Below are 12,804 nucleotides of genomic sequence, written 5' to 3' on the forward strand. Positions count from 1 at the left end.
CCTGGTCTGGAACGTGAAGACGGACGACCCGAAAAGATCCACCATCCTCATGGCCTTGATGAGTTGCGACGAGTATATCGTATCCTCCTCACTCCACGGGTATTCGGGAGTCGAGAAATTAAGTCAGATCCTCTACTGGTCGGCAGGTCAGTTTTTCAGTTACATTCTCTTTCGGTCATAATATTTATCATAGTTTCTTGAGCGAGGACCCTGTGCTGATCGGCCTGGCATATATTATCCGAGCCATGGGCTTGATGCCGAAAACCCTGTGTCAATCGGTCGGGCGTATATTATCCGAGCCAAGGGCTCGATGCAGAAGACCCCGTGCCGATCGGCCGGGCGTATATTATCCGAGCCAAGGGCTCGATGTCGAAGACCCCATGTTGTTCAGCCGGGCTCAATGCCGAAAACCCTGTGCCGATCGGTCGGGCGTACATTATCCGAGCCAAGGGCTCGATGCCGAAGACCCCGTGCCGATCGACCGGACGTATATTATCCGAGCCAAGGGCTCAATGCCGAAGACCCCGTCCCAATCGACCGGGCGTATATTATCCAAGCCAAGGGCTCGATGCCGAACACCCCGTGCCGATCGGCCGGGCATATATTATCCGAACCAAGGGCTCGAAGCCGAAACCCTCATGTCGATCGGCCGGGCGTATATTATCCGAGTCAAGGGCTTGATGCCGAAAAACCCCTGCCGATCGGTTGGGCGTATATTATCCGAGCCAAGGGCTCGATGCCGAAGACCCCGTGTCGATCGGCCAGACGTATATTTCCAAGCCACGGACTCGATGGCGAAAACCCCGTGCCGATCGGCCGGGCGTATATTATCTGAACCACGTGCTTGATGTCGAAGACCCCGTGTCAATCGACCGGACGTATATTATCCGAGCCACGGGCTCGATGCCGAAAACCCCGTGCCAATCGGCCGGGCGTATATTATCCGAACCACGTGCTCGATGACGAAGACCCTGTGCCGATCAACCGGGCGTACTGATCGGGCGGGCTCGATGCCGAAACCCCCGTGTCGTATCCGAGCCAAGGGCTCGATGCCGAAGACCCCGTGCCGATCGGCCGGGCGTATATTATCCGAGCCAAGGGCTCGATGTCGAAGACCCCGTGCCGATCGGCCGGGCGTATATTATTCGAGCCAAGGGCTCGATGTCGAAGACCCCGTGCCGATCGACCGGGCGTATATTATCCGAGCCAAGGGCTCGATGTCGAAGACCCCGTGCCGATCGACCGGGCGTATATTATCCGAGCCAAAGGCTCGATCCCGAAGACCTCATGGCGATCGCCCGGGTGTGAGCTATGCATGAAGACCGTCGAGCGGCGACGTTAAACTCTAGAGTCGAACCGGCGACTATAAAAACCCCGGCTTAAAGACCGTCGAGCAGCGACGTTAAACTCTAGAGTCGAACCGACGACTATTAAAACCCCGGCCGAAAGACCGTCGAGCGGCGATGTTAAACTCTAGAAACGAACCGGCGACTATAAAAACCCCGGCCTGAAGACCGTTGAGCGGTGACGTTAAACTCTAGATTCGAACTGACGACTATAAAAATCCCGACCTGAAGACCGTCGAGCGGCAACGTTAAACTCTAGAGTCGAACCGGCGACTATAAAAACCCCGGTCTGAACACCGTCGAGCGACGACGTTAAACTCTAGAGTCGAATCGGTGATTATAAAAACTCCAGCTTGAAGACCACTACATGGACCAGCTTATCGGATCTTCTAGCTCCTCCGTTCGGGGTCGAACGACCTTCACTAGTCTCGGACCAGTTTTAGATATTTTATCTCCCCCGTTCGGGGTCGAGCGTTCTTCACTGGTCTCGAACCAGCTTCGGATATTTTATCTTCCCCGTTCGGGGTCGAGCGTTCTTCATTGGTCTCGGACCAGTTTTAGATATGTTATCTCCCCCGTTCGGGGTCGAACGTTCTTCACTGGTCTCGGACCAGCTTCGAATATTTTATCTCCTCTGTTCGGGGTCGAGCGTTCTTAACTGATCTCAGACCAGCTTTGGATATTTTATCTCCCCCGTTTGGGGTCAAGCGTTCTTCACTGGTCTCGGGCCAGCTTCGGATATTTTATCTCCCCCATTTGGGGTCAAGCGTTCTTCATTGGTCTTGGATCAGCTTCGGATATTTTATCTCCCCCGTTCGGGATCGAGCATTTTTCACTGGTCTCGGACCAGCTTCGAATATTTTATCTCCCCCGTTCGGGGTCGAGCGTTCTTCACTGGTCTCAGACCAGCTTCGAATATGTTATCTCTCCTGTTCGGGGTCGAGCGTTCTTCACTAGTCTCGGACCAGCTTCGGATATTTTATCTCCCCCGTTCGGGGTCGAGTGTTCTTTACTGGTCTCAGACCAGCTTCGGATATTTTATCTCCCCCGTTCGGGGTCGAGCGTTCTTCACTGCTCTAGGACCAGCTTCGGATATTTTATCTCCTCCGTTCGGGGTCGAGCGGTCTTCACTGGTCTCAGACCAGCTTCGGATATTTTATCTCCCCCGTTCGAGGTCGAGAGTTATTCATTGGTCTCGGACCAGTTTCAGATATTTTTGTTGGAGTGTATACTGAAAGCCTAAGCTTTGTAAACATTCATTATGAATAAAGAATCACATTTGGTCTAATTATCTACATTTGTTTGTAGTTGTTCATTTAATTTATATTGTAGATAACATAGTATGTGGTGTCACATACAGAAGATGATGTTATCAGTACCTTATAAATTATAAACAGTAGCTCACGACCAGAATGGAAAGGAACAAACCATTAGAATGTCGTAGTGTAATTAGGTATTAGTTTATCTTGACTATATAATTACACTAGTACACTCAGAGTGTATTGAGTAGGACCATTTGAGGTCGTTCCTTTTATACTGACTTTATAAAGGAACAAAGACCTCAGTTATTATGGAAGTGTGTGCTCTTAATCCTAATATAATAACAAGCACATATGTTTGATATTTATTTCTTTAATTTATCAATGGGTGAGATTTAGTTCGATGAATCAATAAACCCGATAAATTGGGAAATGGTATCACTCATAGTGTGTGTTGTTGATTATAGAAGGAAACCGTGTCCTAGTGATACTAGGTTGATAATGTCCTCAAGAGGAGCTCATAAAGATTGTCATGTTAAACCCTGCAGTGGACTTAGTCCGACATGATAATAAGGTTGAGTGGTACTACTCTTGGACTTAGATATTAATTAAATGAGTTGTCGTTAACTCACTTAATTAGTGGACATTCGATATCTTAAACACGGAGACTAACACACTCATAATAAGAAGGAGCCCAAAATGTAATTTGGGATTGGTGCGGTAGTTCAATGATAGTTCTCTAGTGGAATGAATTATCATTGATAAAATTAAGTTGTGTGTTCAATGAACATGGGATGCTTAATTTTATCGGAGACCAAAACCAATTCCTCCTCTCGGTCCCTATCGTAGCCTCTTATTTATAGAGTACTATACCCACATATACCCACCTTCTATACCCACCTAAAGGGGGCCAGCCAAGTTAGCTTGGGAACCAAGCTAGGGCCGGCCTAAGTTTGGCCGGCCCTAGCTTGAACCCAAGCTAGTAGGGCCGGCCATAATTAATTAAAAAGAAAATTTAATTTTAATGTTTATTATTATGTGGAAGATTTAATTTGAAAGAGAATTAAAATTAAAATATCTCTCTTGTAAAAGATTTACAAAGATTAAAGAAAGAGATTAGATCTCTTTCCTTATTTGTAGATTGAGAGATGTTTTATTTTCTCTTTAAAATTATTCACATGTTAATAAAATTAAAATTATAGATATTTCCTTTTATTAACCATGAAGAGATTTTAAAGAGAAATTTTATTTTTAAAATTTCCGGAAACAAATAAGGAAAGTTTTAATTGTTGATTGAAACTTATCCAATTTGCTTCCTATTGTTTTGGCCGGCCATCATTGTTTAATTGGGGAAATATTATTTTATTTTTCTCAATTAAATCATGTCAAGGAAATTAAGGAAAATTTATTGTAATTAAATTTCCTAATTTACCTAGGCCAAGGAATATAAAAGAAGGGGTGAGGGTGCCTTCACAAGACACAACATCTATTATTCCTCTCCTTCTTTTGTTCCTTGGTGTGGCCGGCCATCATCTCCTTCTCTTCCTCTTGTGGTGGCCGAACCTCTCCCTCTCCCTTGGAGTTCTTGTGGTGGCCGGATACTACTCGGAGAAGAAGAAGAAGAAGGAGAGAAAGCTAGCATCTCTTGGAGCTTGGTTAGTATTTTGGTTTTTTCCTTGGTAAAGCTTTTCTTTTGTGGCCGAACCTTGCTTGGAGGAGAAGAAGGTGGTTGGTGGTTTCTCATCTTGGAAGATCGTTGCCCACACAACGTCCGAGGTTAGAAGAGGAATACGGTAGAAGATCAAGAGGTTTTTTCTACAAGGTATAACTAGTAATTTCTATTTCCGCATCATGCTAGTTATTTATGGAAATAATACCAAATACAAGAGGCTTACGTTCTAGTATTTCGAATATGTTTTTCGAAGTTGTGTTCTTTTGTTTCTTTCTTTTCCTTGTGATTTGATTGTTCTCTTTGGTTAACCTAAAGTTATTTTAGGAAATTAAATATTAGCTTTCTATTAAAGGTTTTGTCTAGTCGGTGGTGGTTGCTCCCATATCCAAGAAGGCCATGTGCCTCGCCACGTCAGTACTGGGAACCTTTTATGGAAATTAATATTTAATGGAATTAATAACTTAAGGAGACTTGGGTCGAACGTGTTAAGTTCCGCAGGAGATCTAAGTCAAAACCTAAAAGAACAAATAGATTAAGTTTTGGATCAAACGTGTTAAGTTCCGCAGGCGATCCAAAATTTAATTTAAAAGAACACATGGTAGCTAGGAAAAGGTTCAGACCTTTGTACAAAATTTTTGTACAGTGGAACCTATAGGTTTTCCGAGTAGCAACCAACAATTTTATCTCCCCCGTTCGGGGTCGAGCGTTCTTCACTGGTCTCGGACCAGTTTCGGATATTTTATCTCCCCCGTTCGGGGTCGAGCGTTCTTCACTGGTCTCGGACCAACTTTGGATATTTTATTTCCCCCGTTCGGGGTCGAGCGGTCTTCACTGGTCTCGGACCAGCTTCGGATATTTTATCTCCCCCGTTCGGGTTCGAGCATTCGTCACTGGTCTCGGACCAGTTTCAGATATTCTATCTCTCTCGTTTGGGGTCGAGCAGTCTTCACGAGCATCTATCTCCCCCGTTCGGGGTCGAGCCGCCTTCACGAGCATCTATCTCCCCCGTTCGAGGTCGAGCAGTCTTTACGAGCATTTATCTCCCCCGTTCGGGGTCAAGCAGTTTTCACGAGTCGCGGAACATATCGAACTATCGCCGATGGTCACGTACAAGAGTCCTCACTGGTTGCGGGTCGGGATAGCTCAAAGGCTCTGCGCCCGTTAGGCATCGACTACTCATCTTTACTCGATTATCGTACCAGCATTTTACGATCGACCGTTGACTATTCTTGGTGCTGCTCGGTCAGCACTCTCATAGCCGTCCGACCGATATCGCGCGACCGTCCGTTCGACTCAATGATTTGACTCGATTATTGGGAGTGATTCAGTTTTGCGATAGACTGTCCAGTCTGTCGGACTCGCGCCTCCTTCGACTAGACTTGAAGGGGAGGCTTGTGATGCGGATAGTGCTGGGGGAAGAGAGGGAATATGGAGGAAGAGGAAGGGCAATTTGGTCTTTTGGTTTTTTTTGAGGGTTTGTTGTATTAAAAGGCATTGTTCATCGTGCTAGGAGGAGGGGGAGTTCGAGTTTTTAGGGGCGCTGCCAGCCCCCTCGCGCAGGACGTCGACACCGGCCAACTTCCCTCCCTCTCCCTCGTCGCCGACGCTCCTCTTCTCTTCTCCTCATCTCGATGCCGCTACCAAGCGGCTGATTCGTGTCTTTGCTTCTTCGCTGCCACCACGATGCAAGGGAGGCACAGCCGCGCCTGTTTCTTCCTCGCCACCAACGAGCCGTCTCCCTCCCCTCTCCTTCTCCTCCCGACAGATGCCTCCAGCCGACACGCTGCCTCCGGCCCTCTTGACGCCCCCGAAGTTTTCTCCAGCATGCGTCGTCGCAGCAGCCGTTGGTTGCTGCCACCTACATGCGTCGCAGTCGCCCCTACGCACTGCGACCAGCGGGCTACACCGTCGGCACGTACCATAACCCCGAGGGGTCATTGACGCCCCCTCCAGCAAGTGATGTCACCCCTAGTGGGCATCGCCTCCACCTCTTGCAGTCATTGTCGCTGCCTACGGTAGTGGGCAGCCCCCTCCAGCAGTTGACGCCGCTCGTACCATTTGTCTACGCCGGCTTTAGAGTCAAGAGTTCGTTCGGCTGGCGAGCCGATGTAGTTTCGACCACCGAGCCGTTATGTTATGTTATCTGCATCATTATTACGTTTGTTATTAATATTATCCGGCCTGCGTGCTGTGTGCCGGCCTGCGAGCCAAGAGTGTGTTCGGCCTTCGTGCCGTTATTGTATTCCGGCCTGCGAGCCGAGGTTGTAGTCCGACACGGCGTCGTCCTGCGGATCCATAGCGCGTCCGGCTCCGAGCCACCGGAGCCAGCTACCCACCTGATGGACATTTATCTACTATCCAGAGTCGAGCGACGACTTGATCAGCTCACCCATCCATCCGAGGGCGCCCCCCGGGGCTAGGGTACGTCACTATATTCATTTTGTACTTATTTTATTGTCCTATTATTATGTGGATGCTTATTTGTGCGCGGGACCCACCTCGAGCATCGAGGTACTAGGGATCGGGGCAACCCGGTCACTGGTTGCAAGTGTTGTTGACCAGAAGACATCGGACGACTTGGTCAACACGGGAGACAGCTCATCAGCCGGGTTATGAGAATGCGGTCAACCTTCCAGACACGTCATATCGGCAGTTCCGTCTTCTCAGCTTCCTGATAGGATCAATCACAATTTTACCTAAAATTAGATTAAATAGTGGTAGTTTTCACCGTTTTTCGTATTCTTCTCAGAAATACGAAAAATTTAAAAAATAAGTCTATCCTAGTTTTTTCTTATATGATTTTCGACGATTAAAAATTTGTATTAACTAGGAAAAACATGATCTAGCATACAAATAACAAATCGACGAAAAACTAAAACTTTATTGCCGATGAAAACGATGAAATAGAAACCTCACTCTTATACCAATTGATAGATATTGTAAAAACCTAAACCGCAAGGATTCTAAAATATAAAAAATTCACATATAGGAAATACAATAACAAGAAGATATAGTTTTATCGAGAACATGACATAAGAAAAATAAATATATAAACATAATAGATAAGGAACATGATTGAAGAGCCATATCCTTATCTTCAGCATCGTCAGCTTGATTTCTGCGGAAGAAGATGCAGCGGAAAGGAAAGTCTTCCAAGGGACTTGAGGGATGACGACGTCGTAAAGCTTCTTGTCAATGGGAAACAAGAAACTATGTCAAAATGATGTCCTAAGCTCTTAGGGACCAACTCTATATATAGTGGATATCTATTATTAGCCCATAGATAATAATAGATGCGAGACTATAAGTCTATATATATGCTCAACATCTATTATCAACATATAGATGATAATAGGTGCAGAACTAAAAGTTCTATACATACAAGGTCTACATCCAACAACTGAACCTAATAAACCTAAGTTAGATCACTTTAAAGGATTCAGATCGTATTCACATATGCAACATACAAATAAACTCACATAATAGAGATAATTATATCCAATATTTACAATTATATATAGAGTTACGAGTTTCTCAATCGAGTTTAAAAGACACCTTTGAGAAGGGGATGTAGAGGTTATGGTAGATTGAGATGTTTACGGTTTATATTATTTAATCGGGTACTCAACTTTTAGGGAATTGAAGGTTATTATTGATAATTTTAGTTATGATATTTAATCATGTTTGAAATTATGATATGTAATGAAGATATCTGATTCAAATTCAAAGATAATAGAGCATATCTAATTGGAATATGATTATTTATTTTGGATTGGTTCATTTTTGTTAGATTTTACTTTTTAAATATCATAATCTATCAATCAAATACTGTGAATCATATTCTGGTCTATAATATCTCGTCTGAATTCAAAATATGATTACGTTGGAAGTGTAAGATTTAGATGATTTTCTAATTAATAAAAAATCTTAAAATAAATATTTTAAAATTAAATCAAATATTATTAAATTATATTTTATTCCTCATTTATCATATTACAAGTAATCATATTAGAACGGGAATCAAACCAACTTATATATTCGTGATGAATAATTTTGAATGTTAATATTAATAATGAAATAATTATAAATATATTTATTTTTAAATGGTATATTATATTTAATATATATTTGTTAATTATGCAATTAATTTTCATGCTTTCATTTCAGTTCCTTGCTTTAGGGTAGAGAGCTCGAGAAATAATTTCAACTCCCACGTGTCAATATCTTGGCCATCTCATCGCTGTTGGTCGAAATCCTGACCGTCCGTCGACATCCTATGGCGCTTACAAATACCCTCGCGATCCTTGGGTCCCTCTCGATTCCTCTCCCCCGGCCTTTTTCCACCACCGCTTGCGTCGCGCCGGTGCCCTAGATCGCCATCGCCTCGCCTCTCGATCGCCGCCTTCCTTGACAAGGGAAATCCGCTGCTGTTTCGACGATGTATAGATCGGAGCCCAGGGAAAAGGTGAGGAATTTCACTTTTCCTTTCATGTTTCAGATCTGCTCTCTTAATCGATGCGATTTTTTGAAGAATTGAGGGGGGTTGACCTTGTTGTTTGTTTGTTGGAGGAATTTTTTATCTGCTTTTCCTTGATTTTGATTGTATTTTTGTTCGATCAGATTGGCAATTAATGCGTGATCTCGTGCTTATTTCTAAATATTGAAAATTTTTGGGTTGAGAAAAATTGGGCGTTTCGTGTTACAGAACGATTAGGTCCTTTCTCGACCATGAATTTGATCTTTATCAAAATGGATGTAACATTTTTTGGAAATTTTAAAGGATGCGTGCGAAGGGACACTACTTGAATATGAAAAACACTGCAAAAAGGAAAACTTTTGTCTCCAATTTTGTTAAGACATTATAGGAAGAATATAGTTAACCGTATCACCTGGTTAATAAAGTCAAGGTGGATTAAGCAACAAGGATTCTGTTTTTTGGGCGTGTGATGGTAAGATGTCTTTTAGTTTTATATTTGATCTCTGGTTATTTTTCTATATTTAACCTTCTCGATTCGATATGAAATTTTGCTCACTAATTCCCAATAATCCTAAAGTCCCATCAGTTTGTACCCCTTTTTTATGCGGTCTGAAATGGATTTCACATAAAACAAATTGTAAGCCATTATTAAATTTGCAAAATGAAAAAGTGAAAAATACTTTGCTGGTTGCTTCTCTCAAGTGTTTACCTTATAGTGTTTATATAGAACTGGATATTTTCTAATTCCTTAATTTGTTTGATGGTTTGGCAGTATTTTGATCATAGGAGTGAAGGGTATGATGCGTATGAAGATGACTACGATGAATATGAGGAGGAGACATCAGAATATGAAAGAGAAGAGGAGCCCAAACCTCGAAAACCCACCAAGGAAGAACAAGATTTTCTTAAATTGAGAGAACAACTGAAGGACCAGATTAGAAAAAAATTGAAACGAGAAAATGCGAGTGCATTTGGGTGTTCTTCTCAAAGTCAACAGAGTAAAAGAACAAATAATGATAACAAGTAAGTAATTCCATAGGTATTCTTGATCAAGAACGTCTGACACAATCTCTATTTTTTTATTGTATTGAAATATGTGATAGGATAAATTGTTGTGGCTTGCTTATAACAATTCTGATTCTTTGAAGTTTGAACTATGATTTCTGTATATCTTTGTTAATATAACAAACTGAACTGTGGAGACAATAGTTGTATTTTACAGTGCCTTAGGAGGGAGACCAGTGATGATTTTTTTTAAAAAAATTCTAATCTGTGCACAGAGTTGTCTCTTATTGTCATCGCTTCATGTCTCTCTTTTGCTTGTTAAAAATATGACAAATGTACACATTGACTGCTCTATCATGTGATTATTATTATTATTACTTTGGTAATTAAAGCAAGTTCTTTTTTATATTTTAGACTCAAGAAAATCCATTCTTATGCATATTGTAATACCTGGTCTCTGTGATTTGATCTGGAAAATACTTTCTTTTTTTTTTTGACATTGAAGTTTTAACCTGCCATATATATTTCCACTTTAGTCGCTAGAATCTGGTCTATTACAAAATTGAATAGTTTTGACCCTTTTTTTTTTTTTGTTAATGTCATACTTCTCTAGATTTGGCTCCTTTTTTGGTCCTTCAGAGCCTGTTATTGCTTCAAGAGTTATTGAAGAAAGCAAGTCCATTAGAGAGACGAAGCATATTATTGAAAACAGATCAAGTTCTGTTATTGTAAGTTGCTGTGTTCTCATTAGTTTGATTTATGTAGCCTAAGGATTAATAGTATCAGTAAAAGATTAATTTAATCCTTGTTTCTGCAGCCGAAAAGAGAAGGCCCGTCCTCGGCAGCAACTATAACGAATCATCAGCATTATCAACAACCAAAAGTTGTAAATGAGGTAACAGCAATTTGACTTAGCCTCATTGTATGCTATATGTAATGTTACTGACAAGTATATATGCTAAAACATCTATTTTGCAGATGAAAAGGAAAGCACAAGCGCTAAAAGACATGCGTGATTACTCTTTTCTTTTGTCTGATGATGCCGATCTTCCTGATGCAAAAGAGGAGATTAGACCTAGGAGCTCACCTCCAAAAGCTTGTATGAATCCTGTTTAGGTTGACTTATGGAGGTTTGAGCACTTTCATTCACGAATGTTCTGTACTCATGTTTTCTGTTTCAATGGTAGATGGTCAGTCTGTTCAACGGCCACCACCAGTGCATAGCAAGTTGCCAATGAACAAATCCGCAAACTCAGCCTCCATTTCCAATGGATTGAGGAAAACAGATCCAAGCAAACAACTTATGCAAAGAAAGACTGGACCGACAAGAGAAGCTCCAGTCAACCGACCAAAGCCAGCTCCGACAAAGCTGGCTTCAGTACAATATAAGACAGGCATGGTTGGAAATGCTTCTGGCAAGTCTGTAGGGAATAATATGATGCAGCGTAAGGTTCCTCCTGGGCAGGTTGTCGGAACAAATAGGCCTGCGCAGGTTGTTGGTTCAATTAGGCCTGTGCAGGTTGTCGGTTCAAATAGGCCTTCACAGGTTGTTGGTTCAAATAGGCCTGTGCAGGTTGTCGGTTCAAATAGGCCTTCACAGGTTGTCGGTTCAAATAGGCCTTCACAGGTTTTCAGTTCAAATAAGCCTGCGCAGGTTGTCGGTTCAAATCGGCCTGCACAGGTTGTAGGTTCTAATAGGCTGCCTAGCAAGGTAGCAAATGATCCAAGATTGAAAAAGGATATTTCAACTGCAAGACAACAACTTCCTCCCCAAAAGCATCACCCTGAACAAAGAAGACCTACTCAAGGAACTGATCAAGTTAGAAAAATAGTGAAGCAGCCAATGCCTCCTCCAAGACCGCAGGTTCTATTCTCTTCCTTATCAACAATCTCATAATTGATTTCTCGAGTCCTCTTGACTATATATATGCTAGTGCTGGCATATAACTTCTATGATCCATTTTGGCATTGTAATGTACTTATTTGTTAATGATGGCATTTTTTGATTTGATGCAGCCTTCTAAGCAAAACTTGTCGCGCGGCAGCTATGATGAACGCCCAAAAAAGAGACCTGCACCAAGGAATTTAAGTGACGATGATGAAGTTGATTATCGAAGTCTCATCAGGGGAATGTTTAGGTAAATAATTGAAAACAAAACCAAGTAAATTTGTTGCTGCAGGCTTCAGTCTCAAGTAATTTGCTGTTTTCTTTAACTGTGCGATAACTATTTTCGCATCTTTTATTCAGGTATAACCCCAACAAGTATGCAGGGGATGATGAAGATGACAGTGATATGGAAGTTGGTTTTGATACGATACAGAGAGAAGAACAAAGAAGGTACAGTATAGTTCTTTACCCCAAATTTGGATTAATGCAAGTCAAAGGTTTGTTTATTCCACTGATTTGCCAACTATCCCTTTTTGGACAATGTCTACAGCTCCTTGATTGCTAAAAGGGAGGATGAAGAGCAGCTCCGCCTAATTGAAGAAGAAGAGGAGCGCGAAAGACAAAGGAGACAGAAAAAAAAATCACGCATGGCTAGTTGATGTCCTAGGGGGTCAAAATGATCTCTGCTGTTTATTGAGCGGATCATCTCATTCCTGCCTATACAAAGATGGTTGCTCAACCATTCAACAAGCACATTCTTGTTATGGCTTCTGATTCATGTCGGGGAGAGCAACTCTGTGCCGTCATGAAAATGGATCGATCGATTCGCTCAGCATTTACAGAAAATTGGGTTGATTTTGTTGCATGTTGAAACGATACTTAATTTCAGTGTTATTACTCATTCATCATCATCCTTATCGATCCGGTGACTGGCATTTGTTGGTTGTGGAAAAAAAGAAATAAAAGGTTTCGAAGGTTTGAAATCATAGTAAAGAAAGGAAGCATTGAAAGATAATTTTCGGCGACTGGCCGTCTCTTGTGCCATAGTATTTGTGATAACTAGAGATTGTTCATCTTTTTTGGGATCGAACCAAATTATCAAATTAAAATTGTGTTTTTTTTGTTTAATTCTGACTCTTTTTTTTCAGAATACTGAC

At 42.1% G+C, this 12,804-nt stretch overlaps 1 protein-coding gene across 1 annotated transcript; it reads left to right on the forward strand.

Annotated features, from left to right (window-relative positions):
• The first annotated feature begins 8,598 nt into the window (after positions 1 to 8,598).
• Positions 8,599 to 12,640, forward strand: LOC122043446 (protein SPT2 homolog). Its single transcript, XM_042604049.1, has 9 exons — positions 8,599 to 8,742; positions 9,527 to 9,777; positions 10,373 to 10,487; positions 10,577 to 10,654; positions 10,738 to 10,858; positions 10,947 to 11,623; positions 11,776 to 11,897; positions 12,008 to 12,097; positions 12,198 to 12,640. The coding sequence occupies exons 1-9, from the start codon at positions 8,716 to 8,718 to the stop codon at positions 12,304 to 12,306; spliced, it is 1,590 nt and encodes a 529-aa protein (XP_042459983.1). The 5' UTR covers positions 8,599 to 8,715; the 3' UTR covers positions 12,307 to 12,640.
• Positions 12,641 to 12,804: the final 164 nt, after the last annotated feature.

The sequence above is a fragment of the Zingiber officinale genome, chromosome 2A (assembly GCF_018446385.1).
Source record: "Zingiber officinale cultivar Zhangliang chromosome 2A, Zo_v1.1, whole genome shotgun sequence".
Taxonomy (NCBI): Eukaryota; Viridiplantae; Streptophyta; class Magnoliopsida; order Zingiberales; family Zingiberaceae; genus Zingiber; species Zingiber officinale.